The sequence below is a fragment of the Pleurodeles waltl genome, chromosome 8 (genome assembly GCF_031143425.1).
Source record: "Pleurodeles waltl isolate 20211129_DDA chromosome 8, aPleWal1.hap1.20221129, whole genome shotgun sequence".
NCBI lineage: Eukaryota > Metazoa > Chordata > Amphibia > Caudata > Salamandridae > Pleurodeles > Pleurodeles waltl.
In genome coordinates this window covers 1,538,477,630-1,538,498,374 of record NC_090447.1, presented here as the reverse complement: position 1 = coordinate 1,538,498,374, position 20,745 = coordinate 1,538,477,630, and the positions used below count along the sequence as shown (strand labels likewise).

The following is a 20,745-nucleotide window of genomic DNA, read 5'->3' as shown; positions in this document are numbered from 1 at the left end:
GCTTGCAGCGGTCAGTACTGTACTTCTCAGTGAGCACAGGAGAAGCTTGCTCTGCAGCTTCCTTGTGTGGCCTGAGCATGAGTGAGAGAAAAGGACACCCAGCCGCCCTTCCGGTTTGAGCTCTTCTGTCTGCTGCACAGGGACCAGGGGTGAGAGGGCACTATCCGTGCTCTGCATGTGCTGCCTTATGTCTCCACAAGGCTTTTTTCTAGCCTTTCACTAACTGCTGCAACCATCATAACTAAGGCTTCCACTTTTCCATTTTTACTGATCTTTACAGAGAAGTACAGACAGAAAACAAGGTTTCATGTCTGTATTTATTTTTAAAAGTGGAAAAATACCGAACATTGTGCTTGTTGTGAATAACTCTCCATGCGGTCTCGTGAATTCTACGACAGCCTGGGGAGTTAAAAAACAGGTTGAGGTTTCCCTAATCACAGGCGTATGTTAACATATATGTGTAGTATAATGCTGACATTTACCTGCTATATTTTGCTTCTAAATGTGCTAAAATGCGACAGGCTAAGAATGAGTGCATGTTTATCAGTTAAATAAATGTCGAAATATACCATTCTACGATTCCATTTATTAACACAAGAAATCGTTATCTGCCATCCTGATGTAGTTGTCTTTGCAAGTCCTGGGAGAGTATTTAAGAAATTAAATATCGGATACCCTAAAGAGATGATCAAAAACTAGTGCAAATACACCTGAGTACTGGAAACCAGTAATCTAGACACTAAGACAGTCTTCGGGTGAAGTCTATACAAATCGTGTGACAGTAAGAACATTTTACATGCTTAGTACTATTACACAAGTTGTATTTAAGTTGTGGAGTGGTCAGGACGAAGGCTTGTTTTGTTCTTATGTGCTTGATTCCCATTGACAAATCGCAACATACGTCACTCCATGAACACATTATGGAATCAGCCTCAACCACGGTTTAAGGCCCAGTGCACCTGCACCGGTCCTCTCCACAGTACCATGCAGGGTGCCCAACATACAAGTACTGCAAACAGACCAGCGAGGAGAAGCGCTTTTCTATGGTAATCACACTAGCACACATAGGTGTGTCAAGACGCAACAACAAATTGACAGTACCCCGCCATCTCATGCATAACAAATGCTTCCCATACAGACCTCACCACCATGTGCTCCACCATGCAATGTGGGTAAGGTAACCACGCTTGCAAGTTGCACCTTCTGACCAAATCATAAAAGACAACTTGATACGTAAACTCCCCTCTATGTCAAACCTGAGAATGCAAGTGGTCCTTCAAGCACAGGCATACAAGATATCAGTCAGTGGTCATGCAGCACTCACAGCTACATCAGTGCCAGTGCTGTGCAGCACAAAAGCAGATCCATCGTCGTGGATCTCAGAGAGAAGTATTGCCAACACAACAGGTGACGGCTGCAAATTAGGAAAACGTTCTGGGCTGAAGCCTTAAATTGAATGCGGGGACGTCACTTACTTCCTGAGCGCCTCTCGCATGAGGTCCCAGCGACCCAGGCCTGTGGGGTAGATGGGCCAGACCGCTGGGCCGCCCTCCCAGAAGGTCCAAGCTGGATACATGATATCCTGGTAGTCGGCGGTCTGAAAAGTAAAAACAAAGCGGTGTGAACAAGGGAAGCCCTTCTCAGTCCTAATATTAGTAAGAGGTGGGCTCTGTACAACAGCTGCAGAGGGGGCAGCGGAAGATGCAGGACAGAGTAGCAGATTTACACAGCGGAGGCACACGTGAGGAAAGGAAAGTGAGTGGGAGAGGGACTCTGAAGCAAGAACTACTGACAAAGAAGCAAAAGAGGAAAAGTAAAAGGACAAACTGTGAATAAAAACAAAAAGTGACATAACGGAGAAATATAACTAAAGAAGAGGTAATCTTACACCCTCAGGTAAGACACCTGTCCTGTATCAGCTCCAAGAGTGGACTAGCCGCACCCAAACACCAGCCTGAGGAGTACAAGCACCATCATGAATCTCAGAGCTACAAGTTGTGCACAAGACTCCAGCTTCCCAGCCTCCCGGAGGTGCACAATTCACAAGATAACAAATAGCACAGCAGTCAGACACCCTGGGGAGTCAGAGGTCTATGAAGGTAAGTGACAAAACTAAGCTGGTCCACCACTGTAGGGGGTGCAGCTACCATAGGTGTAGCAGCACCAGGGCACATTGAAACCAGAAAACTGCTTTATTTTACACAGTTGTCAAGGAACCATTTTCCTTTCGTCAGGCTGGGCCCCTGGTATCCTTCCTTTGAAAGAAGAGAGCCTGCGCTTTATTGGTTTAATTTTAAATATTTATAGAGCGCAGTTGCTCATTTCACTAGGTCGTCCAGGCACGACAGAACCACAAATGCGTCTGAGCTAAGTATATTTAAACAAACACCATGTTTTCAGTTTCTTTACAAACGCGGATGTGGTTAGACTCAGAGTAACTTTCACTGGTAGACCGTTCTAAATGTAGATCTGCCATGTAGGAGAAGGACCGGCCGCGGTGGCATGCACTCCTGCTGCTGCGAACGGAGATAACAAGGGCTGTGGAGTACCGGGGAGCGCACTTGGGAACATAAACTTTTATATGCCGCGGTATGAAAGTAGTGATAATACTAATACAAATAATAATTCAACTTATAAAGCGCAAAGCTACTTCAAAATGACATGTCCCGGCACTACAGACCCAGATCTCCAAGGCACATACTCACTGGAAAGAACAGTCAAATGTGCCTGAACAACTAGGTTTTTAACCTTTTCCTAAGCATTACTCCGAAGAGGGCTGTCGAACAGAGAGCGCAATGACTTCCAAAGCTTTGAGGGCAGAAAACTGAAAGAGCTGCCACTGAGTCCCACTCCCAGACTTGGGGACACACATCCTGCTGGCCCCTGATGATCTTAAACTGCTAAGAGGCGTGCACGGTGGAGTCAGAGGCTGAGGATACCAAGGGCCACTATTTGTCAAGGCTTTAAAACAACAGCACAGCGCCTTAAATGAAATCCGCGGCTTCTAGTGGCAACCAGTGTAGCTTGGCTAGCCCGCCCCCAAAGCTGCTTGGCTGGGAAATGAAGTACTGACCGGGCCCCCCCATTCTGCACTCGCAGCAGTCGTAGAATCCGTGTCTGAGACTCTCCCAGGAACAGCGCGATGCAGCAGTCGCAGAATCCGTGTCTGAGACTCTCCCAGGAACAGCGCGATGCAGCAGTCGCAGAATCTGTGTCTGAGACTCTCCCAGGAACAGCACGTTGCAGCAGTCGCAGAATCCGTGTCTGAGACTCTCCCAGGAACAGCGCGATGCAGCAGTCGCAGAATCCGTGTCTGAGACTCTCCCCGGAACAGCGCGATGCAGCAGTCGCAGAATCCGTGTCTGAGACTCTCCCAGGAACAGCACGATGCAGCAGTCGCAGGATCCGTGTCCGAGACTCTCCCAGGAACAGCACTCGCAGCAGTCGCAGAATCCGTGTCTGAGACTCTCCCAGGAACAGCGCGATGCAGCAGTCGCAGAATCCGTGTCTGAGACTCTCCCAGGAACAGCGCGATGCAGCAGTCGCAGAATCCGTGTCTGAGACTCTCCCCGGAACAGCGCGATGCAGCAGTCGCAGAATCCGTGTCTGAGACTCTCCCCGGAACAGCGTGATGCAGCAGTCGCAGAATCCGTGTCTGAGACTCTCCCCGGAACAGTGCGATGCAGCAGTCGCAGAATCCGTGTCTGAGACTCTCCCAGGAACAGCACGATGCAGCAGTCGCAGGATCCGTGTCTGAGACTCTCCCAGGAACAGCACTCGCAGCAGTCGCAGAATCCGTGTCTGAGACTCTCCCAGGAACAGCGCGATGCAGCAGTCGCAGAATCCGTGTCTGAGACTCTCCCAGGAACAGCGCATTGCAGCAGTCGCAGAATCCGTGTCTGAGACTCTCCCCGGAACAGCGCGATGCAGCAGTCGCAGAATCCGTGTCTGAGACTCTCCCCGGAACAGCGCGATGCAGCAGTCGCAGAATCCGTGTCTGAGACTCTCCCCGGAACAGCGCGATGCAGCAGTCGCAGAATCCGTGTCTGAGATTCTCCCAGGAACAGCACGATGCAGCAGTCGCAGAATCCGTGTCTGAGACTCTCCCAGGAACAGCGCGATGCAGCAGTCGCAGAATCCGTGTCTGAGACTCTCCCAGGAACAGCGCGTTGCAGCAGTCGCAGAATCCGTGTCTGAGACTCTCCCAGGAACAGCACTCGCAGCAGTCGCAGAATCCGTGTCTGAGACTCTCCCAGGAACAGCGCGATGCAGCAGTCGCAGAATCCGTGTCTGAGACTCTCCCAGGAACAGCGCGATGCAGCAGTCGCAGGATCTGTGTCTGAGACTCTCCCCGGAACAGCGCGATGCAGCAGTCGCAGAATCCGTGTCTGAGACTCTCCCAGGAACAGTGCGATGCAGCAGTCGCAGAATCCGTGTCTGAGACTCTCCCAGGAACAGCCGATGCAGCAGTCGCAGAATCCGTGTCTGAGACTCTCCCAGGAACAGCACGATGCAGCAGTCGCAGGATCCGTGTCTGAGACTCTCCCAGGAACAGCACTCGCAGCAGTCGCAGAATCCGTGTCTGAGACTCTCCCCGGAACAGCGCGATGCAGCAGTCGCAGAATCCGTGTCTGAGACTCTCCCAGGAACAGCGCGATGCAGCAGTCGCAGGATCTGTGTCTGAGACTCTCCCAGGAACAGCACGTTGCAGCAGTCGCAGAATCCGTGTCTGAGACTCTCCCAGGAACAGCGCGATGCAGCAGTTGCAGAATCCGTGTCTGAGACTCTCCCCGGAACAGCGCGATGCAGCAGTCGCAGAATCCGTGTCTGAGACTCTCCCAGGAACAGCGCGATGCAGCAGTCGCAGAATCCGTGTCTGAGACTCTCCCAGGAACAGCGCGATGCAGCAGTCGCAGAATCCGTGTCTGAGACTCTCCCAGGAACAGCACGATGCAGCAGTCGCAGGATCCGTGTCTGAGACTCTCCCAGGAACAGCACTCGCAGCAGTCGCAGAATCCGTGTCTGAGACTCTCCCCGGAACAGCGCGATGCAGCAGTCGCAGAATCCGTGTCTGAGACTCTCCCAGGAACAGCGCGATGCAGCAGTCGCAGGATCTGTGTCTGAGACTCTCCCAGGAACAGCACGTTGCAGCAGTCGCAGAATCCGTGTCTGAGACTCTCCCAGGAACAGCACGATGCAGCAGTCAAGCCTTGACGTGATCATGGCCTGAACCACTGTTTTCCTTGCAGAATCTGGAATCAAGTCCAGAATCTTTTTCAAGATTTGGAGAACTCCAAAGCATTAACCAACCAGCGCTGTGATTTGGCTCTCAAATGAGAGCTTCTGGTCGAACCCGATGCAAAGATTCTTGGCCTTTGGCTTGGGCGTGAGTACAGGGCCCAAGGTCGCTGCCATCAGGAGGCTGATCAGATGTCAGACTGATTCCCCAGAATTAACACCTTGGTCTTCCCAGTGTTAAGCTTTAACCTATTCGACTCTATCCATCCGGCATCTCCTCCAGACACGTAAGGACGTGGCCATGGTTGCTGCTCCTTGAGAGAAGGTGATGATCGGCGAGGTGTCGTCCACGTAGGTGGTAACTGTAAGCCCTGTGCTGTTCGAGGATCCCAGCCGTGGGAGCATTTAAATGTTAAACAAAGTTGGAGGACGAGAGGAGCCCCGAGGTACAACTTCCTGCAGCTTAAATGCTTTGGAGTAATGTGGTGTAATAGCGCCATAAAGACTGCTTTTTAGCCACTAGAAGCAGTGGCAAGGAGGGCAGAGGCAGTGGGACATAACAAGGGGCTAGTAGCAGTGTCCTGCAGGAGCTGAAGTCTGGTCGGCAAAGTGCTGGCTAATTCTAAGAGCTGTAGTAAAGTTCCAGTAATAGTAACGTGAAGTAACGGTGGGCTGCGCGGCTGATTGAAAACAGTTTAACAGTAAAAGGTCAAGCGTAGCATTCAAATGTAAACAGAAACAGGAGGAGGAAACCTTGGTAGTTTTTTTTTTTTTTTTTTACAAAGACAGAGTCTAAATTCTTACCGGATAAGAAAGAAGTGGGCACAGAGCCCGTTGTTGGCCCATCACCTGGTTCACCACAAAGAGAACAAGGCTCACGAGATTACCTTAGCTCTCTCCACTTTGCTTTTCTCTTCACTTAGCTTCAATAAGTTTTATAAAACACTTTATTTAAATTTTCTTCACTTAGATGGCTGATATGCAGGATAAACTTTCCCCAAGAACATTAATCATCATTAAACGAAATGGCGATTTGGGTCTCAGTAAAGGATATGAAATTAAACCCGTAGGGTCAGATGAAATCAAGCAGAGGAGACTTATAAAGATTAAAAGATGCAGGGTTCAAAGAGCATCCCAGAGCCACTCCACCACTGAAAGGACTGGAACCAGAGCTCAAAGAGCAGCCCCGAGGAACTCCACCCCTGAATGGACTGGAACCAGAGCTCAAAGAGGAGCCCTGAGGAACTCCACCCCTGAAAGGACTGGAACCAGGGCTCAAAGAGGAGCCCTGAGGAACTCCACCCCTGAATGGACTGGAACCAGAGCTCAAAGAGGAGCCCCGAGAAACTCCACCCCTGAATGGACTGGAACCAGGGCTCAAATAGGAGCCTCAAGAAACTCCACCCCTGAAAGGACTGAAACCAGAGCTCAAAGAGCAGCCCAGGGAACTCCACCCCTGAAAGGACTGGAACCAGACCTCAAAGAGCAGCTCCCAGGAACTCCACCCCTGAAAGGACTGGAACCAGGGCTCAAAAAGCAGCCCTGAGGAACTCCACCCCTGAAAGGACTGGAACCAAGGCTCAAAGAGCAGCCCTGAGGAACTCCGCAGCTGAATGGACTGGAACCAGAGCTCAAAGAGGAGGCCTGAGGAACTCCACCTCTGAAAGGACTGGAATTCGGGGGGTCAAAGAGGAGCCCAGAGGAACTTCACCCCTGAAAGGACTCGAACCAGGGCTCAAAGAGCATCCCTGAGGAACACCACTCCTAAAAAGGCTGGAACCAGGGTTCAAAGAGCAGCCCTGAGGACCTCCACCCCTGAAATGCTGGAACCAGGGCTCAAAGAGCAGCCTCAAGGAACTCCACAGCTGAAAGGACTGGTACCTGGGCTCAAAGAGCAGCCCCCGGGAACTCCACCCCTGAAAGGACTGGAACCAAGGCTCAAAGAGCAGCCCTGAGTACCTCCATAGCTGACAGGACTGGAACCAGAGCTCAAAGAGCAGCCCCAAGGTACTCAACCCCTGAAAGGACTGGAACCAGAGCTCAAAGAGCAGCCCTGAGGAACTCCACCCCTGAAAGGACTGGAACCAGAGCTCAAAGAGCAGCCCTGAGGAACTCCACCCCTGAAAGGACTGGAACCAGGGCTCAAAGAGGAGCCCCGAGAAACTCCACCCGTGAAAGGACTGGAACCAGAGCTCAAAGAGCAGCCCTGAGGAACTCCACCCCTGAAAGGACTGGAACCAGAGCTCAAAGAGCAGCCCCCAGGAACTCCACCCCTGAAAGGACTGTAACCAGTGCTCAAAGAGCAGCCCCGAGGAACTCCACCCCTGAAAGGACTGGAACCAGGGCTCAAAGAGGAACCCAGAGAAACTCCGCCACTGAAAGGACTGGAACCAGGGCTCAGAGAGCAGCCCCGACGAACACCAGGGCTCAAAGAGCAGCCTGAGGAACTCCACAGCTGAAAGGCCTTGGTGAGGACTGGAAACGAGGGAGATGCATTGCCCATGATCTATTCTGAAGAAATCAGAGCAGTCCAAAGCCTTTTCCTGGATTCCCAGATTAGAGGCATGACTATGTGAATGCTGTGGAAGACAGAGTCGAAGGCAGAAGTGAGATCGAACCTTACTCAGGGCTCCGCAGACTCGTTGATGGAGATGACTTAGATCTTGACACGCAGCAAAAATAAATAGATCAAAGTTTCCCATTCCCTCCTTCTCAAGGGTGGAGAATGAAAGGAGGACGATGGGTCTCTAACTACCAAGAGCAAGGCAGATCCACAATCAGAGCCTTTTTCCAGGGAAGGGGAATGTTACTGAAGAAAGCGACAGATTACACTGGGCTTATTTACTTGGAGTTGCTCACAGGGTTTTTGAATGGTAAACTAATCAACACAATGCTTTGAATCGCCTTGCACCACATCAGCACACGTGAAAAACTAGGACAGGGGTGGGGGAGGGAGGACGGTTACTGCTCGAAAAGCCATGTTTTGAGGTGCTTTCTGAAAGTTAGGAGGACTGGGTCTTGCGTAGGTTGGTGGGGAGGGAGTTCCAGGTCTTGGCGGCGAGGTGGGAGAAGGATCTGCTGCCGGAGGTGGTGCGTTGGATGCGGGGGGACTGTAGCGAGGGCGAAGTCGGCGGAGCAGAGCTGTCGAGTTGGTATGTGGAAGTTGACTTGTTCGTTCAGGTAGGTCAGTACAGTGTCATGGAGGGCTTTGTGAGCGTGGACAAGGATTTTGAAAATTATCCTTTTGTTGATGGGCAGCCTGTGTAGGGATCTGAGGTGGGCGGAGATGTGTTTGAGGCGAGGGAGGTTGAGGATGAGACGTGCGGCTGCGTTCTGGTTTCACTGGAGTTTTCTGTGAAGCTTGGCTGTGGTCCCTGCCTAGAGGGCATTGCTGTAGTCCAGTCTGCTGCTTATGAGGGCGTGTGTGACTGTTTTCTTGTTTCTAAAGAAATCCATTTGAAAGTCTTGCGTAGCATGCGAAAGGGTGTTGAAGCAGGAGGATAATATGGCGTTGATTTGCTGAGTCATGGAGAGAGACGAGTCCAGTATGATACCAAGGTTGCGTGCGTGGGTGGTGGGTGTTTGGGGTGGTCCGAGGGTGGTGGGCCACCAAGAGTCGTTCCATGCTGTCTTGTTTGGGCCGAAGATGATGATATCTGTTTTGTCTGAGTTCAATTTGAGGTGGCTTGCTGTCATCCAGTTGGCAATGTCGAGGAGTCCCCCGTGCAGGTAATTCTTGGCGGTGGCTGGGTTCCTAGTGAGGGAGATGATCAGCTGGGTGTCGTCAGCGTATGAAATGATGGTGATGCCGTGACGGCGGAGGATGTTGGCGAGAGGAGCCATGTAGATGTTGAAGAGGGTGAGCTGAGGGAGGATCCTTGGGGGACCCCACAGATGATCTTGGTGGCTGTAGACCGGAAAGGAGGGAGGTGAACTCTTTGGGTTCTTTCGGAGAGGAAGCAGGTGGGCCAGTCCAGGGCTTTGTGGCGAATTCCGGCGTCGTAAAGGCGTGCGTGGAGGGTTTGGTGGCATACAGTGTCAAAAGCTGCAGAGAGGTCTAGGAGGATGAGGGCGACGGTCTCGTCCTTGTCCAAACTGGTCCTGATGTCATCTGTGCAGGCGATGAGCGCGGTCTCGGTGCTGTGGTTTTTGCGGAATCCAGACTGGGAGACGTCCAGTATGTTGTTGTCTTCTAGGAAGCGAGCCAGTTGTACGTTTACTATCTTCTCTGCGGGGAAGGGAGTAAGAGAAATGGGTCGGTAGTTTGTGAGGTCTTCAGGGTCTGCTTTCGTTTTTTTTTTTTCAGAAGAGCGTTGACTTTGGCATGCTTCCAAATATCTGGGAAGGTTGCGGTGTCGAAGGAACTGTTGATGATGGCACGGAGCTGGGGAGCGATGATTTGGCTGGCCTTGTTGAAGATGTGGTTGGGGCAAGGGTCTGTTGGGGAGCCTGAGTGGATGAAGCTCATGGTTTGCCGATTTCTTCGTCGTTGGTGGGGGTCCAGCGGTTCAGTAGGTTGGTGCGGCAGGGAGTTGTGGTGTTGGTTGTATTGGTGGTGATGATGGTGGGTGCTGACTATGTGAAGCTGTCGTGTATGTCTGCAATTTTGGGGTGGAAGTAGTTGGCGAGGGAGTTGCAGAGGTCTTGGGAGTGTGGAGGGTCTATGGTGCAGGATTTGGGTTTGGTGAGTTCTTTTATGATGGCAAAGAGTTCCTTGCTGTTGTGCGGGTTGTTGTCTATGCGTTCTTTGTAGAAGGACCGTTTGGTGGAACGGATGAGTTGGTGGTGTTTGCGCATGGCTGTTTTGAGGGCGGAGAAGTTGCTCATTGAGGGTTCTTGGTGGCAGGCTTTCTCAATTTTTCGGCATTCTCATTTGGAAGCTTGGAGTTCTGTGGTGAACCAGGGGGCGATCTTGATGGTGCAGGTGTTGTTGTTTATTTTGAAATGGGCGAGGGAGTCTGCACAGGTTTCTAGCCATCGTGAGAGGTTGAGGGCGGCGGTGTTGGGGTCGTTGGAGATGGGAGGTGGAGCTTGTGCGAGGTTGGAGATCAGGCATTCTTTGGAGATCTTGTTCCACCTGCGGTAGGGTATAGGGTGCTGTTGGTGGTGGGTTTCAGGAAGGAGAAGGGGACGCAGTGGTGGTCAGTCCAGTGGTGTGAGTGAAGGTGATGTGGCTGCTAGAGGTGAAGATGGCGTCTAGCGTGTGTCCTGCAGATGCACTTAAAAGAGGATCTCTAGCGAATGTTGTTGCAGTAGGTCTCAAAACTAAAAGTGTATTGTCGACGACTGTTAATGAAGCAGCAAATCGGTGAAGGAAACCTTTTTTATATACCGGCTGTCCACACTGAGGGCTTCTGGTTCCGTAATTTGCTATGTAGGTTCCCAGCAAAGTTTTACATAACTGGAGTTTAAGTTGGTCCTTAACATTCCAATGTGCTTATTATTCAAGCTTTCACCAAGATATATTGCCAAAGAAGATAATCTTTTTGGAGATTAAGTTACTTGTTAGTTTACGCATACTTTGTGATAACCTTCTCTAAACCAAGGAAGGTGTGCTTCCATCCCTGGTGCTCTTAGAGATGCCATCACTAGTGTTATTCCCTCAGGTTCTACCTCAAAGACAGGCAGCATTTCATATTTTCTAGAAACTTGTTGTACAGCAAATTCAAGAAGACCAGTTGGTGTTTCGCTGTTCTTTGAGACGCTTGCAACGGCATCCCCATTTCAAGGCAATTTCGAGGTGCTCATTGTGCGAGAACCAGAGTCTGATGATTGGCAAATAAAATCCAGAGTGATTTACTGCTTACTCTATTCACGACTGATCAGCTATCTCGCCTATGTTCAGGAGTTCTCCTAGTCTTGGTATTTGACAAGCAGCTACATGGAATCTTTGCACACTCCCACAAAGCATTACTGTGCAGATGATGTTGCCAGGAAGAGATCAGACTGTGAAGAGTGGTTCAGCAGCATGTCTGGTTTGAGAAGTCCGCTGCTCTCAGGGTGTTTACTTTTACTAAGACAGTGTTTCTAGTCATGAGAAGTCTGCATGAGGAAGAAGCAATTACAGGACACTACTTGCCTTCAGCACACAGAGACTGGAGTGGACACAGCTTAGTCTAAAGATTCCTCCTTGTTCTTTGTCCATCTCCTATTAATACCACCCAGGCAGGCTCACAGCTTCCTCATCTTAAATGCACAGACGCAACAATGGAGCAGAGGCCAATAGGATAAATTGCATTATTTCTACTACAAAACATCACTTCCACTGACTGCAATAACACTGTATTAGGCAAACAATCCTGACTGTTCCAGGAATTCCCATTTATAGTCCGAGCCACCAGCTTCTTTCTATGGACGGAGAACCTGGAGGTGGCACTAACATCCTTCAGAAAAAGTTAGCAAGGGCAGCAAGTTGGTTGGTTTTACTGGAAGGTAGCTTGTAGCCACACAGACGCACTGGATGCTGACTGTGGCAGGCAGACACTCACCTTGCTGAAGGAGAAGACCGGGATGACAGGCTTCATCCATTTCGGGACTTGTGGGTAATCACGCACGTTGATCACGAACTCCATATCGGGGAGATTGCCAATGATTTCCAGGATGAAGTGCTCCACCCCACTGCACCTGGAATGTGAAAATGAGAAAAGATCCTGCTTTCACTGTACACTATTCGTGTGCAAATGAAAAGTAATCAAGATGCACTTGACCCAACATTGGAAAGTCTAATGGAACGTTTCATAGCCATTCCTAGAACCAACATTCCCTCAAAAGGACCCATCAACTGCAACAAAGTGTGCCATTCCTAGAACCAACATTCCCTCAAAGGGACCCATCAATTGCCACAAAGTGTGCCATTCCTAGAACCAACATTCCCTCAAAGGGACCCATTAATTGCAACAAAGTGTGCCATTCCTAGAACCAACCTTCCCTCAAAGGGTCCCATCAACTGCAACAAAGTGTGGCATTCCTAGAACCAACATTCCAACAAAGGAAGCCATCAACTGCAACAAAGTGTGGCATTCCTAGAACCAACATTCCCTCAAAGGGACCCATCAACTGCAAGAAAGAGTGCCATAATTTAAAACCCTTGGAATCATCATGGATTCCAAGTTAACTATGAATGCTCAAGTGGACAAAAAAGCACGAACAAGCTTCATCACCTTGAAGACTTTACGACGCATCTTCCCCCACCTCGGATTTCCACACAAGGTGCAAGCTACTATCTTGCTTGTACTATCCAAACTGGATTATGCCAATGGCCTCTACCATGGACCATCTCTACCTATTATGAAAAAAAACTACAACGTATTTAGAACTCCGCAGCCAGGCTACTATTACATGTAAAGCCGCAAGCCCACATCTCACCTGCCTTGAGAGCACTACACTGGTTACCAGTTGCCAGAAGATGCACTTTCAAGCTGCTTTGTATCACCCCCAAAGCTATACATGGAACAGGACCGCTTTTTATCAGAAAGAAAATTACCAAATGCATCCAACAAAGAACCCTCCGCTCAAGATTGGCACCCCGCCTTAGAACACCACCATACAAGAAAAAGACCATAGGTGGTACATCCTTCTCCGTTCAAGCAGCCAAACTATGGAATTCATTACCCCCAATTAGAACATTGGAATGCTGGAGGCTCCATTGAAAACAATGGAGTGCTGTGGGCTTTTACTGGCCGGTAAAAGCCCGCAGCGTCAACATTCCAATGTTCGCTTTGTTCACAGCAAGAGCTGTGAACAAAGCCTCACGGAGCCCGAGGGGATTTTAATCCCCTCGGGCTCAGTGAACATTTTAATAGAACATACTGCCCTGTGTGGCAGAATGTTCTAATAGCCTTAGAACCCGCCGTAGCGGGCTCTACCGGCTATTAAAGTCCCTCTCCCTTGTTAAATGCCCTCGCCTTCGGCTCGGGCATTTAACGCGGGGAGCGGGCCTTTAATAGCCGGTAGAGCCCGCTACAGCGGGTTCTTAGGCTATACTCTAAGAGCGACAGAAAACTTTCTTGTGTTCCGAAAACTACTCAAGAGTTGGCTCTTTCCTTCATAACCACCATATTCAAACAACTATGGACTGCATATGGCTATGTTGATAAATAATTTTTCTGATTATGTGTATATTTCTAGTTATGTATAGTTCTTTAGAAAATATGTATCGCTACTATGTCATAACAACAAAATGCACACACACTCTTTAAACCTGTTTGACTAAGTATATTTACCCATGGTTCTAATTATGTATTGTATGTACATATGTGTGTGTATGTATGTGTGTGTGTGTATATATATATATACACACACATACACACACACACACACACACACACACACGTTGTTTCTGTGCTTGGCATGTTCGTGGGTCATTCCATGGCTCCTGGGTGGGTTGTTATATACTAGATATCTATGAATCCCTGCTCTCATCTCATCTACCCATCATCATATGTCATGTCTCTATCAATCTATCCTCCATTCCCACTCTGACTCATCCCAAATCCATTCTACTTCTTTCATCTCCTAAATAACTCTGCCTAAGCTCTTCTCTCTGCTTCCACATCTAACTCACCAAACCTCACTCTACTACCGTGACCTCCCACACAACCCTACTAAATTCACCCTCATTTATCTCACCCTGCTACTATGATCTCCCTAACCCTTCCAAAGACTCTTCCCTCCTCCATCCCCCTTTACTCATCCCAAGCCTTTGGGATGAGTAAATGAGGGATATACTCCCAATTAACACTTCTTGATTTCTTTCCTCCTCCACCCCTCCATGACTCCAGTCAATCTAACTAACAAACTCTCATATCCGCGCCTCAAATTAACTCATAATACTAAAACTGTACTCATATTTCCCGATACTAATCCATCACTAATTCTTGTTGGGTTCCGTAGTAGCATGCTACTCACCGAAAAGCGCTTCGACGCCTCATCAGGGGTAGTAAGCGCTATATAAATAGTATTACAATACAATACAATACAATACTAGAACCAACATTCCCTCAAAGTGACCCATCAACTGCAATAAAGTGTGAAACACACTGCAGTGACTCCACCTGTAATGAAACACTAGAAAGGCACAACACACACCAGGTATGTGCTCCAACCACTGCATTTATAAACATTAAATATGACACAGAGAGCCATTACTAGAACCAACATTAGAACAAAGTGTGCAACACACTGCAGAGACTCTACCCGCTCTACCTGTAATGAAACACTAGAAAGGCACAGCAAACACACCAAGTATGTGCTCCAACCACTGCACTTACAAACATTAAATATGATACAGAGAGCCATTACTGGAACCAACATTCCCTCAAAGTGACCCATCAACTGCAACAAAGTGTGCCACACACTGCAGAGACTCCACCTGTTATGAAACACTAGCAAGGCACAGCAAACACACCAGGTATGTGCTCCAACCACTGCACTTATAAACATTAAATATGTCACAGAGAGACACCATGTGTGTGCTCCGAACCCCTACATTTGCATCAAACACTAAATACCATACGGACTTACACACAATGTTTGAGCTGCGACCCCTGCCTCTACAAACACTCAGTACCATACGGACAGACACACAAGGTATGTCCTCCCACCTCTGCCTATACAACCACTAATTACCATACAGACAGACACAGAAGGTATGTGCTGCGACCCCTGCAAATACAAAAACTCAATACCATTCGGACAGCCACACAAGGTATGTGCACCCACCCCTGCCTATACAAACACTAAATACCATAAGGACAGACACACAAGGCATGTGCTGCAACCACTGCCTCTAAAGAAAACTAAATACCATACGGACAGACACAAGGTATGTGCTGCGACCCCTGCCTCTACAAAGACTAAATACCATACGGACAGACACACAAGGTGTGTGCTGTGACCCCTGCATATGGAAACACTAAATACCATACGGACAGACACAAGGTATGTTCTGCGACCCTTGCCTCTACAAACGCTTAATACCATACGGACAGACACACAAGGCATGTGCTGCGACCCCTGCCTCTACAAAGACTAAATACCATACAGACAGACACACAAGGTATGTTCTGCGACCCCTGCCTCTACAAACACTAAATACCATACGGACATACAAGGTATGTGCTGCGACCCCTGCCTCTACAAACACTAAATACCATACGGACAGACACACAAGGTATATTCTGTGACCCCTGCCCCTACAAACAGTAAATACCATACGGACAGACACACAAGGTATGTGCTGCGACCCCTGCCTCTACAAACACTAAATATCATACGGACAGACACAGAAAGTATGTGCGCGACCCCTGCCTCTAAAAAAACAAAATACCATACGGACAAACACACAAGGTATGTGCTGCAGCGCCTGCCTCTACAAACACTAAATACCATACGGACAGACACACAAGGTATGTGCTGCGATGCCTGCCTCTACAAACACTAAATACCATACGGACAGACACACAAGGTATATTCTGTGACCCCTGCCTCTACAAACAGTAAATACCATACGGACAGACACACAAGGTATGTACTGCGACCTCTGCCTCTACAAACACTAAATATCATACGGACAGACACAGAAGGTATGTGCGCGACCCCTGCCTCTAAAAAAACAAAATACCATACGGACAAACACACAAGGTATGTGCTGCAGCGCCTGCCTCTACAAACACTAAATATCATACGGACAGACACACAAGGTATGTGATGCAACCCCTGCCTCTACACACACTAAATACCATACGGACAGACACAAGGTATGTGCGGTGACCCCTGCCTCTACAAACACTAAATACCGTAGGGACAGACACAAGGTATGTGCGGTGACCCCTGCCTCTACAAAAACACTAAATACCATACGGACAGACACACAAGGTATGTGCTGCGATGCCTGCCTCTACAAACAGTAAATACCATACGGACAGACACACAAGGTATGTGCTGCGATGCCTGCCTCTACAAACAGTAAATACCATACGGACAGACACACAAGGTATGTGCTGCGACACCTGCCTCTACAAACACTAAATACCATACGGACAGACACACAAGGTATGTGCTGCGATGCCTGCCTCTACAAACAGTAAATACCATACGGACAGATACACAAGGCATGTGCTGCGACCCCTGCCTCTACAAACACTAAATACCATACCAACAGCCAACATACCATGCATATGCTCAGACCACTGCACCTGCACTAAACGTTAATACCAGAGCCAACACAGTGCATATCCTTGATCACTGAGCCTATATTCAACCCTAAATAGCATTCCAAAAGCCAACACACCAGGCATACTCCACACCTAACTAACCACTAGATACCCAGAACCAGCATCCGCAACTAAACATCAAATGAACAGCTAACAGATCATACACCTGCTCCATCAATGGCAGCTTTAAACAGTAAATACCTTACTGGCAGACAGCACACCATACATTTCGTCAGGCTGCTGCACCTCGTGTTAAACACCAAAGACTGAACCAGAGCCACCACACGCTACATGTGCTCAGAGCACTGTATCTGTAATTAAACACACAACAGCATGCAGAGAGCCAGCAACAGTAGGCGTTTGCTCTCCCTGTTGCGGAAGTAGTTAAGCACTCAGAGCCAAAAGAGCATGCATCTAACTCAGACCACGGACTCTGTGTAGAACAGTAAGTAGCAGATCAACAGGCAGCGCACACATGTGCTCCGACCATTGCAGGGATAAGTACTAGGAACCACGCCAACAGCCAAGAGAGAGCACAAGGGGGTTTTGTCATTCCACCTACAATTAAGAACATAAATCCCACAAGCACAGGCAGAACTCCAGTCACGCGCCCCTGTAAGGAAGGAGGGATGCCAAGAGCAGAGGCGCCTTGTGTTGGTTCTTCCAGCGTTTCACCCACACCAGCCCTATGAATCGGCTTTGTGAGGTCGATGTACATCTCCCAGCCAAGCTCCAGGAAAGAGCAGAAGGCGTGGGGTGAAAAAAGGCATTTTTTTAAACATTTAACTTTCAGCTTCTTAGCTGCAGAAGGAGAGGATTACCAAGGATGTTGCAACTATTGTTCCTCAGAGGAAAGGCACTGAGGAGGGTGGTAGATGTTGTGCCCAGTGCCAAACACCCACCTGGCTGGGAACATGCACTCCGCCTCGCGGTACAACTTGCCTCCAAGGATCTGGTAGTGGGTTCCCAGTTTACGGCTGACCACGTCTGAGAGCAGGTCCTTGGTGATGCCATCCCGAAGAATGGCCAGGTCACGCTCCAGCACACTGCGGTTCACGAAACAGAGGGAAATTCAGGATCAGGCAGCAGAATCTGAACTACAATGATTGGCTTCGCTTCTGTATTTGATAATGCAGAACCCTAGCTTTAAACAGCAGCAGGAACACCCAGCATGCATTGCTGTACACATAACAGGATTGTGCACAGAGCCCAGATGAAACCTGATGTCTTCCCTTGTGAAAACCAGGACCAACCTTTAAAAATCCCAGGTAGACATGCATTTACAAAAACTAGCCTTACACCAGGTTTAGCGAGAAGCAGAATTTTTGACACTGATAGCTGGCGTAGGAAACTGTTAATCAATCAATCAATCAATCAATCTAGGACAAAGCGTCATTCATGCACGGAGATGAAGAAAGTACTGACTGGTAACACATCTGCTGTAAACAGAAACACAAGCAACCCAGATCGGCGTTGGCTCGGGGGGCCTCATCGGAGAGATGCGGGTCGGGTCCTAACATGCACAGATTCATCAGGGAGGGTGGAAATAAGCCTGAGCAGTTGAGCAGCTGGGTACCGCTGGAAGATGCATGAGAAACAGAGTGTGAATGGTGCGTCGGATGGGCTGACGTGGGGGAGAGAAGACCGAGAGATGCAGGATGTCCGATGGTGGCCACTTTTAGTCTGGTGCAAGCGATGATTTGAGCGAGGATTATACAGGGACGTGGATGCATTTGTAACTTTTTTAATTGACAAGAGGGCTCATGCAGTTTCACAACAAATAGACAAAAAGCCCACAATGAAACCCATCATAGTAAAGTATTAGTTGGCATGGGAACGGAGTCATGAAGCCCCCGCTGGCCCACTGGTAACAGACAAAGTTTAGCCCACAGGGAATTGAGCGTTTGCAACTTTAAACAGGCTGGACGTTGATCGAAATATGTGGCTTGTTCTAAAGTATCCCACAGAGACATATTGCATTTGGTACATTGTGCTGCATAAAACACACCAACTCCCTTGAGGATACATTCATAAGCTTTGCATGTACCCATGGTCTGGCTTAAACCGTTGATTGACTGGGTTGTTCACTCACAATTAGAAAAACAGATTAAAAAAGGGTGATAAGCAGAATGCCTGAATGAATCTCAGCCTCTAGTGATTACATTTCAGCCGTTTTTCTGCCCATTGTGCCCCAGCAGAGAAGAACCACCCTCGTGCAAATTAGGCATACTCCCACTCTGAGAGGAACTCCCGGGCTAGGCCGCCTCCAGATTGCAAACACCCCAGACTGATGTTGGTCTACATGGGCAAGGTTAGTGAGGTACAGATCAATTCCTGTACTGCAGGACAACACTGGTCTGGTTTGCTTGTTTCCCATCTGGAGGCCCCTCGATGCAGTTCAGGCTGGGCTGTTCCTACAGGAGCAGGACTTGGGCGGATCTCTGCAGCGCCCCCTGTGTCTGAAGTACTGTAGGTATGAAGAACTATGGACTTGAACTGCGGCCCAGAGCAGTTCTCAGTGTGTGTGACTTTTGCAAGCATTCCTCCAATGCCCATCCTGTTATAACTGAGAAGGAATAATTCCATTCTTTAGTTTTCGAAGCGGTTCTTTATTCTTTTATTCCATTACAAGCAGTAAACACATAGAAGCCGAAGTTACACAAAGCAGCCATTCCACTTGGGGCTCAGACACTCTCACATGTTCACTGATCTCCTTGTTCTCGGTTGCTTGCTAGGCACCGGTTGCTATGTGTATAGTAACATTATCTGTGCATTGTGACTGCATCCACTAACTGGGTTTGTACGTTATAAACTACCCTTGTGGAGACTAACTAGTGGTGTGGACCTGGTATTCTTCCCCGTTGTCGGGCATGTGGCGGCGCCCTCAGGGTTTCCCTCCCAGTGCACTGAGGGAACGAGGCCTCCAGAAACTCAGAAATCTTGGCCGTCTGTCTTCTACATCATCAGCTGTCAGGACATCTGCCAGGTGGGGTGTGGAGGTAGCGGGGACCGGGGGGCAGGTGTTGGTGGGATGGTAGGGGTCCTGACAGCGGTGGTAGTCAAGAGGGACGGCGCTAGACCTGCAGCCCTGCATCTTCCCCAGGTTCTCTCTGTCATTCCCAGTCCAACAAGGGGCCATTTCTGTTCCCACCCTCCTATCTGCTACCGGGAATAGCACATTGGCGCATCCACACTTGTGAGTTCACGGATATCCTCCCGGGAATAGCACATTGGCACATCCACGCTAGTGAGTTCACGAATCTCCTACCGGGAATAGGACATTGATGCAACGCATCTCCTACAGGGAATAGCACATTGGTGCATCCACACTGGTGCGTTCAAGGATCTCCTACCGGGAATAGCACATTGGCGCATCCACACTGGTGCGTTCACAGATCTCCTACCGGGAATAGGACACTTGCGCATCCACACTGGTGAGTTCACGGATCTCCTATCGGGAATAGCACATTGGCTCATCCACACTGGTGCGTTCAAGGATCTCCTACCGGGAATAGCACATTGGCGCATCCACACTGGTGGGTTCACGGATCTCCTACCGGGAATAGCACATTGGCGCATCCACACTGGTGCGTTCACGGATCTCCTACCGGGAATAGCACATTGGCGCATCCACACTGGTGGGTTCACGGATCTCCTACCGGGAATAGCACATAGGCGCATCCACACTGGTGCGTTCACGGATCTCCTACCGGGAATAGCACATTGGCGCATCCACACTGGTGCGTTCACGGATCTCCTACCGGGAATAGCACATAGGCGCATCCACACTGGTGGGTTCACGGATCTCCTACCGGGAATAGCACATTGGCGCATCCACACTGGTGCGTTCACGGATCTCCTACCGGGAATAGCACATTGGCGCATCCACACTGGTGGGTTCACGGATCTCCTACCGGGAATAGCACATAGGCGCATCCACACTGGTGGGTTCACGGATCTCCTACCGGGAATAGCACATTGGCGCATCCACACTGGTGCGTTCACGGATCTCCTACCGGGAATAGCACATTGGCGCATCCACACTGGTGCGTTCACGGATCTCCTACCGGGAATAGCACATAGGCGCATCCACACTGGTGGGTTCACGGATCTCCTACCGGGAATAGCACATTGGCGCATCCACACTGGTGGGTTCACGGATCTCCTACCGGGAATAGCACATAGGCGCATCCACACTGGTGCGTTCACGGATCTCCTACCGGGAATAGCACATAGGCGCATCCACACTGGTGCGTTCACGGATCTCCTACCGGGAATAGCACATTGGCGCATC

At 49.4% G+C, this 20,745-nt stretch overlaps 1 protein-coding gene across 1 annotated transcript in view; it reads right to left on the bottom strand.

Annotated features, from left to right (window-relative positions):
* POGLUT1 (protein O-glucosyltransferase 1) overlaps positions 1–20,745 on the bottom strand; it is a 71,411-nt gene that overhangs the window by 35,742 nt on the left and 14,924 nt on the right. The window contains exons 3-5 of the mRNA XM_069202982.1: positions 17,354–17,497; positions 11,727–11,862; positions 1,476–1,597 (exon numbers count right to left, since the gene is read on the bottom strand). Coding sequence (XP_069059083.1) covers positions 1,476–1,597; positions 11,727–11,862; positions 17,354–17,497 — 402 coding nt within the window. The remainder of the gene's footprint in view (positions 1–1,475; positions 1,598–11,726; positions 11,863–17,353; positions 17,498–20,745) is intronic.